Here is a 24,377-nt window from a genome sequence, read left to right as displayed (position 1 = left end):
AGAGCCACAAACTGCATCTCACAGTACTGGAATGCTGTGCAAGCTGGTGCTTAAAGTGGAGGGAGGGTAAAGTCCCCTTAATCCCTTGCTTACTTCCCTCTCCCCTCCCCATCAGTAAATCCACACCTGTTAAAGGTCACCCTGAAATGAAATACATTTCAATACTTCCTGCTGCAGCTTGGCTCCCCCGTCCCAGTCCTCTACAGTTCCTCCCAGATCACGCCGCAGAGCAGGAGAGGGAAGGGGGGTGCCCATGTGCCCTGCTTGAATGTCAGAGTCGCATGGCTGAAATCCCACCCGACTCTTAGCTGATCTTTAGAGAGGAATCTCTTCCTCACCCTGGCTTTAAGCTCCTTTCTTGCCGAGCGTACAGGATAACATGGCCACTGGGCAAGCCTGATTAGACAGATCTGTTCTGCCACTTTCACTATCTTGCAAAAAGCTACAATTTGATCTGGTGCAAGTTGGGGAGGGGGCACAAAGCATCACTCGCTTGTGCGTGAAGTATGACAACAAAACCACAGAGATATGTGTGGGGAGAGAACGATGCAAACAAACGCATGTGCATCCATGCTGCACCACAGAGAAGCGCTGAGAAAAGGGAGGACAGATGGAGGAGCAGTTATCTTACCAACTCACTCACCAACTAATCAAACACAGCCGCGAATCCTGCAACAGTGACCACACCTATTGATTGGAGAAAGAGGCATGGTCTAACTCTCTGGATGTGCAAGAACCAAACTGGAAGGCCTGGGCTACGTAGGTAGTGAGAGACAAGTTGCTGGTGGGGGCTGAGCTGTGGCTTTCCCATTGCAGCCCTACAAACCTCCTGATTCCTTTGTGTCTTCTAAGAAGATGCTCAGCTCACCACTGGTAAAAAAATAAGAATGAGGTCTGAATGAAACAGTAGTGCTTTGTGGCTCCTAAGCACATGCTTCAATCTGATGTCTTCTCGCTACCACAGGAGAAGCGACTGCAGCCATCAGGAAGAGAGAGAAACCCTGGGATACAAGTCCTTCCAGAAGTCCTCCATGGGGAGACGCACTGGGTTGAACTGGTGACTGTTTCTGTTCTGAGACGGCAGAAGCAACATCAATGGGCCCCACAGGGCTGTGGCAGCGATAACGTCCCAAACCCACCAGTGCCTTTGGTCTGAATAAGACCCGTGTCAGCAAGTGAGCTTCTTCCAAGAGACAAGGTAGCAGAGGGAGAACAGTCATCGACTGCGTCAGCTGGGAAGGTCAGATAGACAATTTCCACTCCAGGCTATGTAAGTGCTGAGTATTTTCATCAGACGTAAACGGGGAAAGAGAGGAAAAGTACAAGGATTGTGCTGGAGGAACTGACAGTGGATTCACAGATGGCAACAAGGTGATTTTTTTTAAGCCTCTGTCACACTATTTAATTAGTCTCCAAATCCTCCCTTGATACTATGAGGCCCATTTGTACAACCTTCCTGCTGGGCCACTCACTCTTCGCCAAACAGACACATTGATAAGATGGGGTTCACCACACCAATCTTCCCCACGCTCAGGAAGGCAGATCTGCTTACAGAGGTGGAAGATGTGTTCAGCCCTGCCCTTCTGGATTGATACCACCGTGGTTTTCCCAGTGGGTACATCTCTCCTCTTTTTAGCATGAAGAAACTGTTTTTTACCGGTCCCTGGTTTTATTTTCATATTTGTCTAGGGGAAGCGGGCAGACTCAGATACAGCTGTCGCTGGAGCAGATTTATCTTAGTGAAAAATCCTGATTTGGTTTTGTGAGTGTTTTAATTAATGTAAACTATTTTACTACACTTTACCACCAATAGCATGTAATTATCTCTCCACAGGTGTATATTTAGCTAACCAGTAGGCTGATCAAACACCTGCAAAATAAGGTACTTCTGCAACTGACACTGGATACAAGCAAAGACCTGTAGGATGGGACCAAAAGAGGAGGAACTCCCCTGCCCCAGTCCTAAACACAGGGCTCAAATTTCTCCACTTGAAAATATAATCATAACATTAACTTATGCATTTTATCAGAGGAGCACGAAGATGCATCAATACTCAAGCGCTGTGAAGGAGAAAAGAACTATGTCGATGCTAAACTATTAATCATTGGTGAGCGATCTCCTTTGTAAAGTGTTTTGAGATTGACTAAGGAAAATGGTTCTGTAATAACACAGAGCAAGCAATCCGCTTACAATCATAGGTTAATTCTCTCAACTGCTTTTGCTGGGCCAATCTCTCGGTATTATCATCTGTGCGAGGCAATTCACCATTTTCCTGAGGAAGTCTGGCCGTGGAAGAGATTCCAAACTCCACACCCCTTTCTCATCCTATTCAACTCAGGAGTCTGGTTTCCACTATGAGCACAATTTTAGATGAATGAGGTTGAGACATACGCCGAGCAGCTGCCCTGCTCCCACCACATCAAAGTGTTCCTACAATTAAAAAATAACAGATTGGATCAAGCTACCTGGGACCATAACTTTTCTCCAAATTACTGGTTGATAAAACATGCAGCTCTGCACTGCTGGAAGTGCTGGTAGCCCACGATTTCTCTTTCTCCTTGATGGCTGCAGCCGCTTAACCTGCGCTGGTGGGAAGACATCAGATTGAAATAAGTGTTTAGGAGCCAAGAAGCATCCTGTGCCAAACCGCATGTTTCAGAACCGTACCTGTCCACTTGTGTAGGTTTGATCCTTTATTAAAAGCACTGGATGCTTTGTCATCAGTTTCAGTGGGCGCAGGATCAGTTCGGTAAATCCTCGTCTCTTGACCTTCTTGAAGGCCGCTCTGTGCTACTTTACACACCTCTGGACACTCTGTCTGCATGTTACCATAGTGTCACTGACCGCCAGGCCCAGCTGAGACACTGGGACATTTCAAAGGGTGGCACAAGAACAAAAAAGTGATCCCAGACTCTAAGATCTCGCAGTCTGAGGGAGGTTGTGTTATGCTTTTTACTTCTCCTTTTCAGCAACTTTAATGAAGAGTGTTACTTAACTTTTCAGGCCACAACTGAATCTTTGGACTGAAAGCTGCAGTGTTATGTGTTACGGTTGTTACTGGAAAAAGGAAACCTCTTTCGTATCTATTGACGTCCTTTGCAAAATACTCTGTTTTTTGAATGACGTACTCCCTATTATTTCCATGCCATTACTTATAAACTTCACAGCGTTTTCTAGAGGGGTCTTCAGTAAGATGAAAACCTCAGGGCAACACTCCATTAGGCTTTTATTTTTATAGGTTGGGTTAAACCGTCTTGAAACTGGTAGGTTTAACTGCATGCCTTTATTTAGGGTAGCTGAAGGAGACATTAAGTCTGTTTCCACACACAATGCAAGATTGCTCAAGTACCTGAAGGCTCTGGGAGGACAGTTTCGGGTAGGATATTAAAAGGAAAGAAGGTTATGTGTGGATGGACAATACAGTTCAGGTGGAGGAGGAGACAGAAAGACAGCATATTGAAACAGGCAGAGAACGGAAACTTCAAACAGCCTGAACAATCATTGATATAAAACCTGGACTGAATACAAGAAACAGGGATTTGGGGTCACATTGCTGCCTGGAGCAGGTCTGGAGCTATAAGCAAGGAAACTGCCTCTCAACTGCATGATTTCTTATGTGTTCAGGGAAGAAGGGCAGTGAGCATTCTTGTAAGCAAACAGAAATACATCAGAAATACCTTTCTTCATCACCCCTCCTCCCATCTGGATCAACCGACAAGACCCTGAATTTTGGCCAGCAGCACGGGTCAAAGGGAGGAAACGTGTGCTGCAAAACCTCCTGCACATCTGTACCATTTAACTCTTCCTGCTTGGTTCAGGATTAAGATACTCCACCAGAGCGGGCAGTTCAGGCCAAGGTGTAGGTCACTGCCCTCCCTACTTGCCTTGGAGATTTGTCCTTGTCATGGGCTCCCATTCCTACTCTAACAAACCAAATTTCCACAGACCTTGCTATAAGCAGTCTGAGCAACTCTGTGTGCTCTTCTGCTCTGCAGGGAACTCCTTAAAATGAGGCACCCGCCACTGGCTTTTTTTTTCCTGTAGGTGAATTAATCTGCCTTGCATGAGCAACCCTATTTAAAACAATAGGTTTGCCTTGCAAGAATGAGGGAAGCAAGTTTGGAGCATGCTTTTATGCAAGTCCTGTAAAAGGCCACATAGTAGTTCATCAGGGGACTCTTCAGCAATAAAATTACAGTTACCGGTAAAGTTCAATAATAAAATAAAGGATAGTTTAATAAAGACATTTTAAACCCATTTACCAGGGACTAAATTTGGAACCCTTTCTTCAAGTGATCAGGCACACTATACTTTCCTAATCCTACTTTCTGTTAATAAGTAAAAGAAAAAAACAGTCAGTAATCTATTCCTTCTGCTTTTATTTTTATGTTATGGGAGAGCACTATTCAATGTAAATAAATTAATTTCAGTAAAATAGCAGGTGAAGCTAGACAAGTAGACCAGCCTCTGAATAAGATGCATTACAGAGTATCATATCTCTCAAGACAACAAAGGTCCCATGCCTCAACTCATTTAATACCAGGTAACACAAACCGTACAGATTATAATGCAAGAATCCAGCAGTGGCAGGAGGAAGGCGTGTGGAATAAGACCCTGTGACCTAAGAGAAGTAAAAGCTGCAGAGATTAGTGTTTATGTAGGAGCCCTGTGGGGCCCCCTTCAGCGTCCTTAATTTAGTCTTCATCATCTCTGATCTGTTCTAGAAGTCCTCTGAGGGATGGTGATTTAATACCTAGGAAATCTGGGGTCCTGGCTGACCTGTCAGATGCAGTGGTAGATGGCTGCTCCCTGGTTACTGCTGTATCACTTTGCTTTCCAGATTCAGCACAGTGAACAACAAACCCTGACACTATTTTACGGACCTGAATGATACAATTGAAAACCTCTAGAGGTCCGGGCGATGGAGAGCATCGTTCCAGCCGATGCATTCAGCTAACTGCGAGTGACACCTGCTGGAGTCCGCTCCCCCCCAGCCCACCCTCGTCCCACCACCACCAGCTCTGCAGGGGTTTTATCTGCCCAGGGTGGTCATTCTGGGGGGTCTGTGTGGACTAAATCCTCCAGAAAGACACTTGTGAACATGAAATAATTCTAGGTGGCTCTTTCCTATTGCAGGAAGGCAAAAGTTGTCTTTATCAGCACATAACTTCTTCCACCACTCTGGTTATGCAGGTTTACATCCACCATATACCAAGGCCTGGTCTCTCCTTTTCCCTTTGACATCCTTCCAGAGGAGCTGGAGTAAAATGCAGCATATTCCCACGGGGAAAAGTCTTGAGTGGGCACTGAAATGGGACCACACTATACATTGTTCACGTGTCACCTAAACCCTGTGAAAATTACAGTCCAAGATTTCTCCTCTCACCTTGAAGCCACCTAAGACGACTGCAGGAGAGGGCAGGTGACCCCTGGAAGAGGTCCGAGAAGCCCTCACTTCTTACAAGATATGATAAAAAATTTACATGCATGTTGCAGCATACGCTATCTGTGAATGTATATTTACAGCGCTAAGAGTTGCAACTTCTTCAGAACACACTGGAAAATGTTCATCTGTGGGACATCAGCAGCCCCAAAAAGCTGATGACGCTGATGAAGGCCTGTGGATTTTTCTCTCTCTGCTATTTTCTGACAATCTGCAGCGCTGGCAAGCACCAGCAGGGGACACCCCACAACGTACAGTGGGGACGGTGCAAGGTGCTGGCCTGCCCTGGGGCATTGGAGGACACCAGGGACGAGTCGTCCGGCATTGCTGGGCCGGCATCTCCTGGAAAGGGGCCCGGCCTCTGAGGAGACCTGCTGGAGTGGGACAGGGAAGGAAAACCCCTCAGGGTGCCCCCAGCCCTGTGACAGGCCACCATGCTGGCAGGGCCCCACACAGGCCTCAACGCAGTGTCTGTGGCAACTGAGGCAGCGTGTGCAGCCCCCGGAGGGGAACCGACCGCCCCCGGTGAGCAGATGGGACGGGGACAAGCCGACGCCGCGGCCAACAGCTCCTCAGCGGGCCCGTCCTGAGGGGGCCCGCGCGCCCCGCCCAACATGGCGGCAGCCCGTCCCCACCGCCCCAACATCCGGGTTCCCGCCGGACCTTCCTCCCGTGAGCCTCAGCGCCCCGCCCCTTCCCGCCCCTTCCCGCCTCGCTCTGCAGCGGCAAGATGGCGCAGCCGCCGGGTGAGTGCGGCGGGAGCCAAGGTGACCGCGGCTCCCTCCCTCCCTCCCGTCCCCTCTGCCCCCTGACCGGGCTCTCTCTCTCTCTCTCTCTGTGCCGCAGTTCTCCTCAAGGACACGAAGCTGATGGACGTGAAGCTGGGCCAGCTGCCCACCTGGCTGGCCATGAGAGACTTCACCCCCGGGGGCATCGTGGGGGGCCTGCGAAGAGGTGAGGGGGGCTGAGGAAGGGGGGGCCTGCCCTGCGGGAACGGCTCCGCACCCCCTCGGCCGGGAAAGACCTGGAGGGTGTGAATCCCTTCCCCTGAGGGAGCTAGGCAGCTCAGGGCATCAGCATCTCTGGCTGCGGGAGTGTTTGTTGGCGGTGGCAGGGGGAAGCCGGCAGTACAGGGGCTGCTTCAGGGCGATTTTGCTTTTCCCAGAACAGAATCACAGAATCAAACAGGTTGGAAGGAGACCTCTGGGATCATCGAGTCCAACCATTGCCCTGACACCACCCTGTCAACTAGACCAGGGCACTAAGTGCCATGTCCAGTCTTTTCTTAAACCCCTCCAGAGATGGTGACTCCACCACCTCGCTGGGCAGCCCCTTCCAAGGGCTAATGACCCTTGCTGAGAAGAAATGCTTCCTAATGGCCAACCTGAACCTCCCCTGGCGAAGCTTGAGGCTGTCCCCTCTTGTCCTATCACCAGTTGCCTGGGAGAAGAGGCCAACTCCCACTCCACTACAACCTCCCTTCAGGTAGTTGTAGGCTGCAACAGTGCTGCCTGTAGCATCTGGCTCTCCCATCTGTAAATGTTTCTCGCATGGGCTTTATCTGCCAGTTTTGTTTTCACTATTCCTTCTTGTATAAAGAGGAAACATGGTGACCTTACTCCTGACTCCTGAAAATCTTGAGGTTTCCTAACATCACAGGTAAATTAAAAAAAAAAAAAAAGGCAATTGATCCCTAAAGATGGTAAGAAAGGACACGGGGCTTTTATAGATCACTTGGCAAAAGTTTTGAGCAATGCCCTTTGCTATAGACACAGATATGGCATTCAGGTAGATTTAAACACAAAAGATCAAATGCATGTGTCTACATAATATACATACACTAGTATTAAAGAACTAGACAGCTTGAGCTTATGAAAGTCACAATAAGCTTTAAGGAAAAATGATAAATGGCTTTTCCTTTTTTTTTTTTTTTTTAAGGCTTAGTTAACTTGAGTTTACCTTCCTTAACACACGGGTTGCCTTCTCTCTGACTTGCTTCTAAGACCCTCGAATGTTTCATTAGAAACAATTTCCTGAAGCTCTGTGAGACTGGGCTGCTTCTTTCTGACACAGAAAAATACGCAACTCATCTGGCTGCTGTGAAAACAACTTTTCTCCTACACAGGTTACGACAGATACTACAATAAATATATCAATGTCAAGAAAGGGAGCATCAGCGGTATCTCCATGGTGCTTGCTGGTTATGTTCTTGTCAGCTACATCTGGAGCTACAGTCACCTGAGTAAGTAAAAGCAGTATGGCTGAGTATGTGTAGTGCAGCTTGGAAGATCACTTGGGGCTATAAAAACAATTAATCTGCTGCTGCTTCTAGAAATAAAAGCCAAGACTGTGCTAACCATTGCTGCTTGAGCTGAGACTGTGGGCAAGCAGACTTCTTTTAGCCATAACTTGAATGCTTTTAGTAAGTTATCAGGTGGCCAGTATTTTCTTGGTGATGAAGCAAGCATAGATCTTGCTGCCTGACCTGACAGTACTTAGGAACTACATACTCAGATTTTTTTAGAGTGCTTTCTTTCCTGTAATTTCAGGTGTGTTTTTTTTTCTTGTGAATTCAGTAACATTAATTTGCTTTACTTTGATACAGAGCACGACCGCCACAGGAAGTACCACTGAAGCGGGGAGGTACAGCTCTTGAACAGCCTGGTGACTGGAACAGTTATCCTGGTGGAAGACATCAAAGCTCTTCATATGAAAATCTGTACTATTATGACCAATAATAAAGTGCATACACTTTACACCTCCTGAGGTGACACTTTCACTGATTTGTTAATTGTCCTGTGTGGGTGAGTTTGTCTTCCTAGAGTTTCACCCCTCAAGGATAAGTTCAGATATAGCACAGAAAGCATCTGCTACTTGGGTTGCATGATGAACTGGGGAAACTATTACAATTTATTCCTATTTAACTGTTTGATAAAAGTAAAAAGCATTGGATTGCTTCTTAATGGCCTAAATGGCCCTTATGTACAGGTTGGACGACTAGCTGAAAGGATGTGCTATTTTGATTTGAAACAATATCTGAGCTATGTTGGTGTGGCCACATGTTTCTGATTGTCAGTCAGGCTGTCACCCGGGGACTGCAGGTGTTTGGGCAGCTCTCCATCGTTGCAGAGTGCTGCCTCACATGAGACTGGCTGAGCTTTAAGGTCTGCAACTCTCATTGTCACTAGGATGCTAATACTTCTTACCTCTGATAACCCATTTCTATCAACTCTTTCATTACCTACTTTCATTACTAAAAGCTAGAAGGTTATTCTGAAGGGGTCTAAGCTTAAAAGACCTTTAATATAACAAAGCTCAGTGAAGTTAAACTGAAGGAAAACTTTGCTTCTTGACTTAAATGCAGCGGTGAGAAGTTTAACGGGATGTTATGTGCATAAATGCTGCGTAAAAGGGCAGCTGTGGGTTTGGCCCCAGCTGATGACCTTCCTCACACACCCCCTCTAAGCAAGCGCATCCCAGTCACACCACTACCTGCTGACACTGGGAACTGCACCATCCTCTTCTGAATAGAAGGGAGAATGAAACCCACTTGTTAAGGGATATTAAGTATCTCTCAGGAGCTTCAGCGGTAACAGGAGGGCTTTCTGTTTTGGAAAACATCTGTTCAGGTAGTGCAGACTGTAAACTCCTGAACTAGACAGGGAAGGCAGACAGACAGTGAAGTGTTCTAGTCCCCTTTCCACGTGCCTAGTTACCCACAGACAGCACATCTCATAGTCTGGCCTCTGTTCAGCCTCTGAGGGCACAACGTGTTACGAGGAGTGTCTGATGGTCTGTCATACCAGAGACACTTGGACTTGAAACTTCCATTGTGACTGACTGACTCTCCTCATTGGAATAACCACAGTCATTCAAACAAACACAGGCTCCGGTCACTTCTCTTTACCTAGTCATATTACTTTGTTCTTAAAAAAAAAAAAAATTCACATCCAGCTTTTTCCATCGGTACATTTCAATAAAAACCAAGTATAAAGGCAATCAGCAAATGAGAGATGGATTAGAATCAATAAGGCTCATATTGTAGGTGCAATTTTCTTTTTTTTTAATTCACATTTTATCATTGGCCCTTTTGAAATAGACTGCTCACAAAATGAATGGGGTTTGGCTTGCAAATTTCTTCTCAGAAGACTGCTCTACCACTTTTAAAAGCAGTGTTCCATAAGAATATACATCTCCACTTCTTCGTCTTCTCTAGGCTATGGAAATACCTGCTCAGTGTGAGCCGGACAGTGGTGGGGCTGAGACAAGGCTCTTCTACCCTTCAAGCCACGTGCATTTCCCTCCTTGCTTTTTGCAAATGGAAAATGAGCACAGGCACAGTTTTCCTACAATCATTGTTCCTCATTGTTCGGCTAACCAGAGATGCCAGTTGATTCTCCCCTTGATCGGTTCTCACCCAGAAGATTAATTTCTAGCCTTCAGTATAGCAAGAAGCACAGAAACAAAGCCAGTGGATGAGAGTTTTACAGCCTGATGTACATGATACCTTAAGTCAGCACCAGGACAAGCTTACCGCCTACAACAGGCTGGACCTGGGAATGCAACTTTGCTTTTTAAGAGCTACAGGACAGCAGAATCCCTGCTTCCTCACTGAAGGGAAGGCGTTTCAAGCATTAGTTTTCCCAGTCAGTCTTCCTGCTTCCACAGGGAGGGCTGAAACGCTGCAGGTTCTCCAAAGAGAAGTGGCAGAAGGAAAATACTTTAAAGAAACACTGGAGTAAGATGCGTTTACGTAGAGTGCTGCACTGGTGAGGGGTTTGCGTATCTCTTTGATTTCAGATCTACCTTTCAGGAGGGCTCAATGAAAATAGGCGGAGGCCAAAATCTGTTTTAAAAAGGTTAAAACATAAAAAAAAAAAAAGTTGTGGACAATTACAAAAATGTTGCTTAGCAGCAGCCAGCCTCTGATCAGTTCTTTCAGTAATGGCATTAAAAAACAACCTGATTAATAGTTCAAGACATAGTGCTAGGCAGAAACCTTTTCTCAGTGTTAACAGCTCCCTCGCACTCTTCGTTCTGTTCTTTCACTGTCCACTGAGAAAGGCCAGATGTCCTTTGGTGCATCTGTTGGCATAATGACCTTTTTCACCACACTAAAAGAGAAAGAGAGAGAGGAATTATTACACAGTTACAGCTTTTTTCCCCTAGCTGCCTTTTAGCCAGCAACTGTTCCGATTTGGAAGCTTCTCCATGCAGCATTTAGCAGGTGAAGTGAAACATGGTGTCACAAGGGGCAAGATTTATGAGCTATTTCCACTCCTTGGAGCACAAGCTGCTTCTGTGCTGGGAGCAACCTGACACCATGTTGTTATAACGCACTACAAAGGAGAGGGCTCTCGGCACAGGGCTGTGACACACAAGGAGAGTTTCAGCATTTGAGGCTTGCGAGACTCCTCCACCTGAAATGCACCACACCAGAGATCTGTGGGGACTCTCCTGATCTGCTATCCTGAATTAGACAGAGAAAAGTGCATCTGAGCAAGAGATTCATGACTTTGCACCTTGAAGCTATTGAAGCCCAGAGAGAAATGTCAGTATCTTGTGCAACAGCATTCTCCAGATATGCAATTTACTTGCAGCAAAAATAATAAGCAGCTATTCAAGGTTTTCAGTGAAATGGATTCAGCTACTTCATATCCCTGTCCAATCACAAGAATTTTAACCCAATCATCAGTGGCACAGAAGCTGGCACATCCAACGATGTAACTGTCAAAGCTGATGGGACAGGAAGATTCTTTGCCCTTTTCTAGTGGCTAGGGTTGGGCTTTTGTGGAAAAATAAACAGAGATGGAAACTCAGTTGTGTCGAAGTTTTACTGGTGCTCCTCAATGAGCAACCAAGGTGAACAGCTCATTCCTTGGTTTGATGGCAACAGAGTGCATTTACAGCTGAAATACTGAACGGCCTTTGCATATTGAATTTCTGTTACTTGCAAGGACCTTCCAGGCTAACAGGGGGGAAGAAAAGCTTTCTACAATCACCAAGTATAAGTAAATTAACTCATGAGACAAAACTAATAATAACTCTTGTTTAGAAATGGACAGTTCGGCAGTCTCCTTTAACTGTCACTGTGGTAGGGTTTCCTGTTTATCAGCAGATGAGCAAAGTCTGTCCTACAGCAGCCTTAATTGTCACAGCAAGCCCGTGAGCTGGCACACCAGTGACCTAGAGACGTCAGAACTCCACGCTAATTCCCATTCCCACAGCTGCATCCACGCACCAAACGCAGCGTCTGTTGAGCAGAGTGAGCATTTTGTCCACCTGCTCCCACTGTGACAAAACCTTTTGCAGGACCAACACCCCACGTCTGTTCCTTTGCCCATGACAAGCAACCAGCAGCAAAGCAGCGTGATGCAGGCCAGGTGATGTGCACTCTACTTCTTCAGTCTCGCACCCTCTGCTTTCCCTCCTCATCCCTCCCCTCTGAATTACCTTGTAGCAGGTGACCTGCTCCAACGGCCGGGGTCCTCTGTTCCCAGTGTTGTTATTTTGAGACTGCATGACTCCGATGACTTGGGGTGTCCTCTGTTGGTTAGGAGAAGAGTTCTGACTCGTTAAGTGCATCAAGGATAAAGACCTTTATGGCTGTTAGTTTGTTGACAAGGGAAAAGAGCGCCCCATATATCAAATTATCAATTTTCCTCCAAATCTGTGTGTAGGTGCTCTGCCAGCTGGAGCACCAGAGAGAAGAAATCAAGCACTGAGGCTTACAAAGCCCAGCGATCCTGCTTTTCTCTGGAAAGCAGATTTAGAGAGTATGTTTAGGCTGCTAAAATATCATTGCCATCACTGAGAGATGTCATGCAGATTACAAAAACCTGCAGATTGCTGCACTACCACATGATGTGCTTCTAAGGGAGTGTCCTGTGACTAGATCTCCACGTAAAGATGGAGCAATTGTGGGACTTTCAGCACTGTAATGGCACTCAGGGTTGCTCAGTGCTTAGTTCTTCCACAGCACCCCCCTGCCAGGCAGTGCCCCAAGTAACAGAACTGCCACTGCCCGCCTCTGAGCTGGAGGACAGCACTAATGACTGAAAAGATGAACCAAGGCGAGGGGAGAAACAGAACAAAGCAGAACACCACAGTCCCAGGATGAAGGCAGCAGCAGGCCGTTGTGACCAGATGGTGGATATTAGAGGGCTGGGAGGAGGAGAGAGAAGGGACAGTCCTTTGTGGTTTATCAGGATTTATCTCCAAGTTCTTAATTACAAAAGAGTATCACACCCTGTTGTAAAATAGGACATGTTTTCCCTCATTCAGTGAGTATTTTTCCAAGACTTTCCAGCAAGTCAGATCCAAGAGCCCATGTGTCCAGTTTTGACCGCTAGACAATATACTCTCTTCTAAAGCACTGTGGGACATGCTTTGAGGGTGGGCGTGTAGGGGAGGCAGGGGAATTGTGTACCTTTTGCTGGGTTTGTGTCGGTTGAGGCAGTGGTGGTTGTTCTGTGGTTCCCATTGGCAGTTCAAACCGAGGGCTGGTTTAGATGGAAACAGGAAAATTGATTCTCAAATCATATGCCAACGTTTTTCCATCAGCTCAGTCAAGTAACTCCAAACATCAAAACAAACATTCAGCCAATGAAATTCGGCTCCCAGGAAACAGACCTCCCCCCCCCTCCACTTCTCTTTGCATTCTGATGCTCAGCAATTACACATACAAAAATGACAATCCAGTAGGTAGTATATCCCTCCACCTGTGAAGTCTTCTGGAATATAAACCCATGTGATCCCACTGCACTGATGGCATCTCATCACCACTCCAGAGTCTTACTGGTAACTCCCTGAAGAGGCCCTGCCCCATATCCTCATAATCAGTACAACAAACTAAACGTCAGCCACATCTCCAGAGCTATTGGGAAGCACTGGAGCACCCTCCTTTGACACATACCAGATTACAAGGGCAAGACAAGACTCCAGGACAAGCCTGGAAGCATACTCACTGCATGAATTTACAGGTAGGCCCCTCTGGACAGAATCCTACTAGGTAATTCACACAAATGACTCTTCGAGTGTGTCGGTGTCTGCAGAGGGGACCTGCAACACAAAGCTCAGTAGTTCACATTCCGCATAGACGGAGCCCAGCACTCAGTAGTAGCAGGTACACATGCAGATCATGCAAAGAAAGAATAGTAGCACCCTACCCTTGATTTATCGCCACAGAAGCAGCAACCGTGCGACATACATACCATGTTTGCAGAAGCCTCTGTCATACCAGGGACAGTCTTTGATCTTAGACTCCGGGTCAATGTGCAAGAACGGACATTCTTTGTTACTGCATTCCCCTGTACCAAAGGCAAACACACTTCTTAGTCAATCGGGCAGGTTCAAGATCAAACGACTCCCAAAACATTACCTGGATCGTGTAGCTCCCACAAAGCTCTTACTAACATTTGTAAGTTCAGGCACAACAGTCTTACTGCCTGCCTTAACCTAGATGAAGAACGCCAAGGACTCACCCCTGGTGAGTAAAGTTCTACCAGACTGGATTATTTATGTGTGCTTTTAAAAACAATGTGGAAACTAAATTTGAAAAGAGCAGTCATGATAACAAAAACCAAACATTTAGTGCACCAGAAGCGTGGAGAAACTACAAATTGCGCACTAACCTCCATCCAAGGAAACCTACAAGACTGTAAGTTTCTGACAGCACGTTGCCTCATTATGTCCAGATCTCCAGAGCTGGAAAGCAAGTGCATAAAAGTTTTGCACCCCCATGCCCTCTGCTGCTTATCAACTCCCCAAAATAAGCGTCATGCAAAGACCAACTGCTCAACCTGCTCATCTCATACCCAAAACAGAACATAAGACATAAAACCCAGTAAAAACTTGAACTTCCCCCCTCTTCCTGCAAGGGACAAGCTCTTGAGAGAGGAGACATCTACAGTACGTCACAAATTGAGGGGGATAATAAGGTGAAGGACTAAGCACATCTGAAAAAGTACAATCTAACAATATCATCAGACACAGAACTGTAATGCTCTGAAGACGGATGAGAGGGATGTACCAGGATCCTCTTCACCAGGCTCCCATGCTAGCAAGGAACGCTAAGTAGGAGCTACAATGCCCCTTACCAAATTTGGAGTAGAAGTAACACTCAGGCATCTTGGTCATGTCGTACTCGTGCAGAAACTCGCACTGGTCTCCCTTTTTGCACAGTCCTCGTAGCCAGTGTTTGCAAACAACTGTCTTTTCCCCACTGATGTGTCGGAACGGGCACATGCCTCCTGCAGAAGGGTGGGGCAAGGAGAAGGGGAAAAAAGGACCATTAAAATCTGCGGCACAAGAAGGCACAGGGCAACAGCAACACTTCATTCCCCTCTGCAAGAAGGGTTGCAGAAGACATCACTTTTTCTTATGAATTTAGCCTTTAATGGCAATGGCCCATTGGGACAAGTCTCATGTTACCCTCTAACAAGCTACGCAACGTCGTCTCCAGCTCTTAATCCTGGCAACCACAACCCGCAGCAACTAATAAAGTCACATCCACAGCAAGGTCTGCTTGGGATATGTTCAAGCCTTCCTTTACTGGTGGCTTTGCTTATTCACCTCTCATCTCCTTAAAAAAAATACCATATTTTACAACTGCTGCAGTTATTTTAACATCCTTCATTTTTATCCTCTATCTGGATTATCTCATGTTTACAAAAAAGAAGAGTACTGTAAACAGGGCTAGAAAATTTAGTTTCCTCCCTTCACCCTCATGAGTATAATTGTATTGGAAATATTACTTGCCTTTTCCACAGGCCGCTTTTAAAAAAAATTCACAGACCGCTGCTCCTGATTCTGTGGAGAGAACAAAGAAACAGAATTAATTTTAACAAAGGTTTGTGGCAACTTTTGAAATATTTCCTTCCCCAGAAGGACGATCTGGTCCTCAACATCAAAAGAAAAGCAGCGTTCTGATTTGGGGAATTTACTTTCCCACATAAGTTCCTTGTTCTAGTCTGGCCTCCACAAATATCTGTGTTCTTCCTGGGGGACACCAAGGGGAATTTGCAGAGGTTTGGTGGTGCTTGTTTTGCTTTTCAGATATTTAGGTTTTATTGACTGGGTTTTCCTCTGCTGTTAAGTCACTCATGTCAGGGAACCCTGTATTTACAGTCCTGGCAACGACAGTCTTATAGTTTTGACCAGAACAGCCTGAAACAACCATTAGTGTGTTTTCCCTTGCTGATCCTGACCAACAGGAACCACAACATTCGAGGCAATTAAAACACAAGTTTAGTAGCCCAGCCAGAAAATTTCATCAAACTACGAGTCTCCTGAGACCACCTGTGTCATTTTATCAGACTGGAGGAAAAGGCTTAGAGACTAGGCCATGGATATACCTGAAGACAAAGTCTCCCTGCCATCAAAATGCCTCCTCTATCAAAAGGCAATGAAAAAAAATAACAAAGTACTGTGCAGAGAAGTGATGTTTATTTATGATAATGCCTCAACTTGCATTTTCCAGCCTGGCTGAGTACTAAATACAGCTTTCACTAAGTAGGAAAGAAAAACATCTGGATTAAGACAGAAACTTCTCAGAGAAAGCAGAAGTTGGGTGGATCTGAGGATAAGACCTGAGCAAGGCGCTCAGACCTCCGGTAACCCCCTTCCCTCACACCCCCCCCCCTCCACCAGCCCAACCCGGGCGGGAGCCCAGACGCGGCCCCAGCCCCGCGGACGGCGCCGGGGACAGGGGACGAGGGCCGGCCCCGAGCACCCCGGGGAGGAGGGAGCCGCGCAGCGCCCGGTGCCCGCACGCACTGTCCATTCCGGGGAAGGGCAGCGGCTGCGCCCCCAGCTGCTGCTCCACAGCCAGCTCCAGGTCGAACTTGATGTGGTCCACGCTGGCGATGAGCTCCTGCATGGTGGCGGCTGGGGGCCGGCGGCAGCGGGAAGGAAGGGGCGGTATGGTGGCGGCAGTAGTGGCGGCGGGCGGGCGGGCCCGGGCTGGCCCGGCCCGGCCCGCTCCGCTCCGCGCCGGCAGCGCCTGAGGAGGGGGAAGGCGGCGGCGGCGGCAGCACCCGCCGCCCCGCGCCGCCCGCCCGCGGAATGCCGGGAGTCACCTCCGACCCCGCCGCCCAGCGGGCACCGCGCACACCTCCGCCAATCAGAGCGCGTCGCTCGGCTCCGCTCCCGCCCCTTCCGCCCGCGCACGCGCCGTGGCTGAGGCGAGCGGAGCGGGGCCGGTGCGGGTCCGGGGCTAGTGCCCGCTCCGCTGCCGCCGGAGCCGCGCCCTCCCGGTGGCTACGGGCACATCATGGGGCCCTTGCGGCTCCTCGTCCCCCTGGGGCCGCTGGCCTGGCGGTGCCGGTGGGCCCCCGCCGCTGTCCCGCGGGGGCGGTGGGCAGCCCCCGAGCAGGCCGGGAGGGCGCCCCGCCTGCTCCGGGCCCCAGGGCAGGGCCCGCTGCCGGGCCGGAGGCCGTTCAGCTCGTCACAGGCGTCCTGCGAGCTGCCCGGTAGCGACCTGAGAAAGATCGATGCTGGCAGCTACGCTGAAGCTGCTGGGGAGGAGGAGGAGGATGATGAAGGCGTGGAGTTCGGGACGCTGTCTAATAAATTTTCTTCTAGAAAATATTATCACAAAACCACATCACGCTTTCAGAATTTAAAGCTTCAAGAAGAAGGAGAGGAAGATCCGGAGAGAAAACCTCGGCGCGGTCCTAAGAACACCCCGTACTGGTACTTCCTCAGATGCAAGGCCCTCATCAAAGATGACAAGGTTTGTTCTCAGCTCTTCGCTTATTTGGTCTTCAGTAGCATTTGATCACTGAGAAACAGCACAGCCTTGTTGGGATGAAACGATGTACTCTGCTTCTGTTTGCAGTACCTGGATTATGGTGCTGGGCAGGTGACTGCACCTTCCTATGCCAGCTTTCCCTCTGAAAATAGGAGCGGAGTTAACTCATCATTTTCGAGGGTGTCCAGACAGTTACTTTTTCTACAAATTCAGCCATTCCTCAACCCTGTCTCCATCCAGTCAGGCTGCCGTCCCCTCTGGCAGTCCTGACTTTGATATTTGCCTGCCACCACTTCTCATCCCAAACCCCTGCAAGCTTTGTCCCATCTGTATCTTCCTATCACTTAGTATCTTTACAGAAAGAAGTAAAAAAAGAATTTGTGAGGAATCCTGTGCTCTGTAGGACTTCCACCAGAACCTGCCCACAGCTGTGTATATTAATATCCATTGTAATCGATTCTGTTGCTGCCTCAATATGGATTTTCCTCTTCCCTGCAGCTGGCGGAGGCTCTGGAGCTGTTTGAGGTGCAGATGCTGAAGGAAGAGCGCGTGCAGCCAGAAGAAAGCAATTACACCGTTCTAATTGGTGGCTGTGGCAGGGTTGGCTACGTGAAAAAGGCCTTCAGGCTCTACAATGATGTAGGTTTACCTTCTCTCCTCTCACAAACCTTCATCAGGTTTTCTAAGCTAAAACTGTTTCAAGCATTTGGTCACGTTACTTTGTCTCCAAAACGCCTCTGAGTTAGTGTTTGCATCTTTTTAGCCTGAAACTCTTAAAAACAAGTTATGAAATCCTAGAAGCCCTTTCCTAAAAAGCCAGTTCCAATTCTTCTTCTCTTCCCTCAGATGAAAAAACGAGGCTTAACTCCCACCGAGGCCACTTACACAGCCCTGTTCAACGCCTGTGCCGAATCGCCGTGGAAAGACTCGGGCCTGCAGAGCGCTCTCAAGTTACGGCAGCAGCTGAAGAGCAAAAATGAAGAGCTGAACCTGATCACCTACCACGCGCTGCTGAAGGTCTGTGCCCTCTGCTCAGACCTCAGGATGTGCTTTGATGTACTGAAGGTAAAGATTGACTTTTCTCATGTTAAGTGTAGTCTGCTCTGGTTAAACCTCTTGGAAGTTGCCATATTGCATAGACTTCCTTATTTTATTTCCAGCAGAGGTGATGACAGATCACGTGTTTGTATTTCATTGATCCTTGGTTTCATACAATGAAACCGTCTTGCTACATACCAAACATTAAGTACATAAAAAAAAGGCAGCTACAGCCTTAGAGGGTGGCTTTAAAACTCTGGTCAGGTGTGTTTTGGGTGGTTCACAGCTACTGTGTCTGTCTCCATCCCTCATTTTGAAGACCCATATACCGATATCTAGTTCCTTTTAAAGCTCTTACAGCAGCTCTTCTCAGAAGGGCTCTTTTTCTCCTGAAGCAATCATTCTGCTCGCAGCACCAGGAGTTCACCCTGTGCTTTGGTGCTGCTGTATCCCCAGAAGACAACAGCTGTATTGAGCTTCACAGACTGGGTAACTGGGAAGTTTAATGCTCTCTCTGCTCTTTTAGGAAATTGTGCACAAGGGTCATGTTCTCACGGCCGAGACTTTCAGCTTCCTTCTCATGAGCTGCATAAAGGACAGTGAAAATGGCTTCCGATACGCCTTGCAGGTTTGTCTTCGTATACTACGTGGGGAGGAAAAAGGGCATCACTTGAACACAGGTTGCTCAGAGCTGATGAAATAGGAGTTCAGCTCCTCCTATGAGTTCTGGAAACTAGACTTCCACCAGGACATCTTGTACACTGGTAAACCGCCCTGGATGATCTTGCAGGACTGTCCTGGCTCGAGGTGGCTGTTCGCTGTCCAGGGGCATCTCACCTCCTCATGGTGTAAACTTGCTGCTTTTCTGCAAGTAGATACAGTAACAGTGGGCACCGTATATACGCTTACCACCTGCCAGAAATGCTCCTGTTACTTAGTATCACGTACATCTGGTGTTTATCTTCCCCTTCTCAGGTTTGGAAACAAATGGCTAAACTAGGAATCAAGGCCAACAGCCACACTTACAATTTGATGCTGCGTGCTGCGAGAGACTGTGGAATAGGCGATCCGGTCGTGGCTTCTGACCTCCTGCTCAGACCCACCCACGAGAACTCACCTCAGCTGAGGCTTGCATCCGGGAGGCAGAAGAAAAAGGTGACAAGTCAGAGGAAGAAGGGATCAGAGAGTGCAGCTGCTGTCCAGCTGGATGTGGAAGCAATGGAAAAGCAGTTATTTCAGGAGAGTTCGGTGCAGCCTGAAGAACTGATCCGGCAACAAAATAAAGATGTGAATCGGGCTGAAACAGAACCAGCTGCTCCCAGCAGCCCCAGCGTAGCTCACAGCAGTGCGGGAGCGCTGGTGAGGAGAGGCCAGAACAAGATGGAGCAGGAACAAGCACGCCTAAGCCAGAAGCAACGTTTCTGCAACCTGCCCAACTTGCTGGATTCCCGGATGCCTGACGCAGCCGTGGTTTCCCTGGGGACAGTGGCCACGCCGTCCGATAGACTGGCTTTGATGGGAGATGTGGAGGGCTTCTTGAATAAAATGAAAGAGGACAATGCAGAACCCAACATTAAAACATTTACGTTACTGGCTGAGCTGGTGGAACCCCAAAGCCCCTCAGAGTCCTCTTTGCTGGCACTCGTAGATGAGCATAAAGTGAAAGTAGATGTGACCTTCTTTAACACTTTAATAAGGCAGAAAAGTAAACAGGGAGACCTGGAAGGAGCAAAGGTGAGAAAAACTCAGAACTAGCCCTGTTACCACCTCCTTGTCTCAGGCCCACGTTTCACTGTGAGACCTGTTTCTCTATCTGCAAGAGAAACTGGGAATCTCACGCTGTTTTCCACAAACCACTGCTCAGGATAAGCTCTAAGGAGTTACGGATTCTGCTGTAGCACCTTCAGCTCTGGGAAGTGCCAGTGAGACTTTCTGGAAACTGATGTCAACACTTGTATCTTGCAGAGCGTGCTGCCAGCTCTCGTGAAGAGGGGACTCTCACCTAACCTCCAGACGTTTTGTAACTTGGCAATTGCTTGCCACCGAGAGAAGGATGGACTGCAGTTACTCTCAGATTTGAAGGTAATAAACGCTGCTGTTTGAGGTTCGAGCTGCAGGAAGAGGCAAACAAGCGTTAATGCTTCTAAAAAGACCCGCTGAGGTTTCTGGTCGTTGTGTTCTCACTCCAAAAACATGCAGCTCTCAAGTAGGTGCCAGCTAAGGTGGTCTGTCCTATACCTGCACTAGGCTAGGAGAGGGCTCACGGGAAGGGGTGTGCTGGCACTGTAGAAGCTTCTACATGGGTTACGGAGCAAGAACCTTGCTCCTTGTGCAAGAAGTGCCTGTGTGCCTTTTCCTTGTAGGAGCCCTGCGCTAGTCAGCAGATAAACGAGTTTAACTGTAGCGTTTGTTGTTTCCAGAGGTCTGGAGTAACTCCCAACAAATATATCTACAGCACCCTCATTGGTGCTGCTGTGAGGCAGCTGGATTACAGTTACCTCACAGAGATCCTGCGAGACATGAGGAATAACCAGGTGCCTCCCAACGAAGTCATCATACGCCAGCTGGAGTTCGCAGCACGGTACCCTCCGAAATTTGACAGGGTGAGTAGCCACCCCTGGTCAGGGCGTGAAGGAATCACGATGGACACCAGTGAGGGAGAGGAAAGTACATGTCTGCCTAAGCCTTTTTGCTTTGGGTTTGTCTGATCTGGCTGACAGCTACTTGATCACTGTTTCTCTAGTAGCAGCTTGTAGCTATTGCACGGTGGTACTGAAGTGAGCTCTCTTCTAATGGAAACTTGTTTTGTTGGGTTTCTGTTTGCAGTATAAGTCAAAGAACCCATACCTGGAGAAAATTGATGGTTTCCGTGGCTACTACTATCGGTGGTTAAAAGTCATGGCAGGAGAGGAGACCCCCCACCCCTGGGAAAAATACAGAACAGCGAAACGTGGGGTAGATGACAACACAGATGAGGCTGGGCAGGAGCAGCCAGGGCAGAACCAGCAGTGAGCAGGACGCTGAGGTCCCGCATCTTCCTTGTGCTGGAAGAACTTGAAATTTGCTCCCTTAAACTGTCTTGTAGTGAAGCTGCTTTGTATTTCCATGAACCCCAGATCATGTAACTGCATAATAAAATACTTGTCCTTTGTTTTAAGGAGAAGCAAATACATTTTCAGTGAATTTCCTTAAACTGCAGAGGATTAGACAGGCTGTAGTTTAACAAAACCTGTGCTAAACAAGGGAGAAGCAAAATCAGATTTCAGAGCGGTTTAGCTCAGTGCTAGTTTTATCTCTTTCCTGTGTTCTCTGTGTACCTGGGCACTTAACGTGTGACCTGTAAGTGTCTGTAGACTGCTGGCATTCTTAGATCTAGTGAAATTTAGCTTCCTTCTACCACACAAAATCAGGGGAGAGCTTAAATCAGCCTGGAGTTTTGAGAACTGTATTATTTCATTTCCACACAGCCTTTTAAATTCAGTTAGTTGAGAAAGAGGAATAAGAGCTGATTAAAAACAACCCGCATTTAGAATACCTCGCAGTACATAGAGCAACCTTCACACAAACCAACCAAAACACATCCAACAGGAGAAGAGGAGCACAGAAATGTTTTGCCAGAAGATCGCACCACTCTCAGGAGGGCAGACTTTATTTTAAAATAAATGGCTACACAAAACCTACCCCAAAACAACCACCATTTTATATGTGATCCAGATTAATATGTTGCAGTTTTAATTGCTATACAGAAATACCCAATCACAGAAGGCAGCTATAACTGCACTAATAGTCCATTGCGTAGGATGATATCCCTCAGAGTTCAAAAAGTAGTCTTATGGCTAAAGGCTTCACCCAGAACAGCCTCTGCATCCGCAGTGAGTGCATTCAATGATTCTCCCCTGGAAAAGAAACACGAGGAGGGTATTTCAGCCAAGCTACGGTGAGCAGACAGACCAGCAGGCTTGGGCCCCAAGGCAGAGAATGGGTCTGTGTGGGAAGGGTTCCCACCGTCTAGTTTTCTGTTGTTTGCCATACTTTAACAACTTTAAACAACTGCATGCCAAAGCTGACAGTAACTTCAGAACCAACTAGATACCAACTCTACCAGCAGAGACAGAAAAATGTTAGAACTAGAGGACATTACCCAGAAGAACAGCACTACCTCCTCTGCTGTCCCTGACCTGGGAGGAGTTAGACCAGGTACTGCAAGGGTCCAGACAAGTAGAGGAAGAAGCTGAAAACTCTTACCACTTCCAGCTTGCTTTTGGGGACCCTGCAGATGCAGTTGGTTCCGAAGTTGGTGTCCCGCGTCTGGATACACCGCAGGCAGCAGAGGTTCTCGTAACCCTGTTTCTTCCACTTTGCAATCAGGTTTTTATCAGCATATCCTTCCTTGATGCAGTACTCGTAGAGCTCTGTAGAGGAGCAGACACCATCACAGGTAGCTCCCGGGAAGTGTTAAAGACTCGCTATCAGGACTTACTAGCTGTAGTAACTAGCAGCTAAAGCCAGGCAGCTGCCAGCCTTCCCTCCATCTTCCCCCCCCAGAAACCTGACCCTTCCCACCAATGCCCCAGCTCAGGTGCATCCGCAGGCAGACATCTTACTCCCTTCTGTTTTCCTCTGCCCAGGGTAAAGCATTTGCGTTCCTCACCTCTGCTGATAGCTTTTCTTTTATAGAAGAGATCAAAGATGTAACGTGTTTTCTGGTGATGAATTCTGAAGATAGGCCAAAGGGATTCCACTTTCCTCTTCCCTTCGTGAGGCTCAGTCTCCGCTGGGAGGGAACACAAAACACCATGTTTCAGCTGATCGTTTCAGGTGACCAGCTTATTTCCTTACTCGCTTTGCAATAAACCATTCCAAGAACATTCATAACTTTAATACATTAGAGAGAAAAGACCAAGCTTAATGGGAGAAGATTCAAACGAAAGGGACCTGACCCGGAACAGCTCCTTTAGGAAATGAAAACAGAATGACAGTGACCCGCACTGGGGTGGCAGGTGACTGCGTGGCTGCCCTGGCTTGTTAGACCAGCGCAACAGCACGGATGAGAACTACCAGTCCCTCCATGCACACCAGTGAGCTTCAGCCAGGGCTCGACTATGGTGTGCCCTAAAACAGCTCTACACCAAACCACTGTGCTCTGTAACCGGGGTACATGCAGAGAACAGCAACCAGTACCGGCCCAGTCTCAGTCTGCAGCATCACTGGGAGGCAGAGGTGCACAGCTGGGCCTCCTGCAGCACTGAAGGATTAGCTCGTTTCAGGGACACGTCCCTGAGAATGCCCAGCTCTGCCGCTTACCTTCTCTCATCTTCTGATCCAGCTCATCCAGCGTTGGCTCAATCAGCTCCCAGCCATCCGGGGGAGGCTTCCTGCTCCTCTTCACTTTGGGCATCGTCTCGGGAACGAGGAAGGCGAAAGGTGAGGGAACGAGGGTTTGCCGGCACTCAAATGTGCGGGTGCTTCAAAGTCCTGAGAACCACTGAAAAAAAACCGAAAGGAAAACAGTTGTTAGAGACATTTCTCCTACGATTTCTGTGCCCCCTTTGCCATTTTCCACTTCGATGATAAAAATGAGCTTTATGGAGCTCGTGACAGAGGTAAAATCCCGCCCAACGCGGCCCCTGGCTGGGCGCTGCACCCAATAAACCATTTTTCTCCTCAGCGAAGGGAGCCGACAGCCGCCCCCCCTCCCCCGAGCTGCCCTGAACCAACAACTTCCGCCAGCTCCGACCCAAAACCCGGCCCGGCCCCAACACCCGCAGTGCGGCCCCCGGGACTCGCCGGGCCCGGCCCGTGCTGGCGGCGAAGCTGGGGGGGGGGGGGGGGGGGGGGGGGGGGGGGAGGCCGAGGCCGAGGCCCCGCTCATACTCACCGGCCGGGGGGCGCCGCCGCCGCCGTCACCCGCGGGGCCTCTCGCACCTCGTGGCCCCGCCCCGCTGGGCTGCCCGCCGCGGTGCCTGAAGGAAACCCTTCCCGCCGTGCTCGCCCCCGCCTCGGCCGGGGCAGGGCGGAGAGAGCGGTGCGCCGGGAGGGAAAGCGGCCTCGCTGTCCCTTGCGGCGGGGGGAGGGGGAACCGGAGGGGCGGCGGGAGCGGCAGCGCTGAGGGCAGCCCCGCGGCGGGGGCCTCGCGGGCCGCG

General features: G+C 48.5%; 4 protein-coding genes across 6 annotated transcripts; 2 read left to right on the top strand and 2 right to left on the bottom strand.

Annotated features, from left to right (window-relative positions):
* The first annotated feature begins 5,863 nt into the window (after positions 1 to 5,863).
* ATP5MF (ATP synthase membrane subunit f) lies at positions 5,864 to 8,200 on the top strand. Of its 2 annotated transcripts, none has more exons than XM_068423809.1 (4): positions 5,864 to 5,969; positions 6,291 to 6,398; positions 7,570 to 7,686; positions 8,050 to 8,200. In XM_068423809.1, exons 1-4 carry the CDS (start codon positions 5,879 to 5,881, stop codon positions 8,076 to 8,078), a joined length of 345 nt encoding a protein of 114 aa, XP_068279910.1. In that variant the 5' UTR covers positions 5,864 to 5,878; the 3' UTR covers positions 8,079 to 8,200. The 2 variants fall into 2 exon arrangements, with proteins under 2 accessions (XP_068279910.1, XP_068279911.1); XM_068423810.1 differs by lacking the exon at positions 5,864 to 5,969 and adding an exon at positions 6,097 to 6,190.
* Positions 8,201 to 9,395: 1,195 nt separating this feature from the next.
* CPSF4 (cleavage and polyadenylation specific factor 4) lies at positions 9,396 to 16,420 on the bottom strand. Of its 2 annotated transcripts, XM_068423804.1 has the most exons (9): positions 16,221 to 16,420; positions 15,204 to 15,254; positions 14,543 to 14,695; positions 13,658 to 13,753; positions 13,412 to 13,505; positions 12,874 to 12,946; positions 11,898 to 11,990; positions 10,444 to 10,558; positions 9,396 to 10,290 (listed from the first exon to the last, which is right to left on the bottom strand). In XM_068423804.1, exons 1-8 carry the CDS (start codon positions 16,321 to 16,323, stop codon positions 10,490 to 10,492), a joined length of 732 nt encoding a protein of 243 aa, XP_068279905.1. In that variant the 5' UTR covers positions 16,324 to 16,420; the 3' UTR covers positions 9,396 to 10,290; positions 10,444 to 10,489. The 2 variants fall into 2 exon arrangements, with proteins under 2 accessions (XP_068279905.1, XP_068279904.1); XM_068423803.1 differs by having other exon boundaries at positions 9,396 to 10,558.
* Positions 16,421 to 16,627: 207 nt separating this feature from the next.
* Positions 16,628 to 21,402, top strand: PTCD1 (pentatricopeptide repeat domain 1). Its single transcript, XM_068423802.1, has 8 exons — positions 16,628 to 17,178; positions 17,695 to 17,835; positions 18,043 to 18,261; positions 18,761 to 18,862; positions 19,210 to 19,968; positions 20,200 to 20,316; positions 20,655 to 20,837; positions 21,061 to 21,402. Exons 1-8 carry the CDS (start codon positions 16,717 to 16,719, stop codon positions 21,244 to 21,246), a joined length of 2,169 nt encoding a protein of 722 aa, XP_068279903.1. The 5' UTR covers positions 16,628 to 16,716; the 3' UTR covers positions 21,247 to 21,402.
* Positions 21,403 to 21,843: 441 nt separating this feature from the next.
* On the bottom strand, positions 21,844 to 24,366 carry BUD31 (BUD31 homolog). Its single transcript, XM_068423807.1, has 5 exons — positions 24,113 to 24,366; positions 23,539 to 23,719; positions 22,886 to 23,008; positions 22,480 to 22,646; positions 21,844 to 22,130 (listed from the first exon to the last, which is right to left on the bottom strand). The coding sequence occupies exons 2-5, from the start codon at positions 23,630 to 23,632 to the stop codon at positions 22,080 to 22,082; spliced, it is 435 nt and encodes a 144-aa protein (XP_068279908.1). The 5' UTR covers positions 23,633 to 23,719; positions 24,113 to 24,366; the 3' UTR covers positions 21,844 to 22,079.
* Between the last annotated feature and the right edge of the window lie 11 nt (positions 24,367 to 24,377).

This window comes from Nyctibius grandis, chromosome Z, assembly GCF_013368605.1.
Source record: "Nyctibius grandis isolate bNycGra1 chromosome Z, bNycGra1.pri, whole genome shotgun sequence".
Classification (NCBI taxonomy): domain Eukaryota; kingdom Metazoa; phylum Chordata; class Aves; order Nyctibiiformes; family Nyctibiidae; genus Nyctibius; species Nyctibius grandis.
Note: the sequence above shows the minus strand (reverse complement) of the source record. Positions and strands in the feature narration are given on the sequence as shown.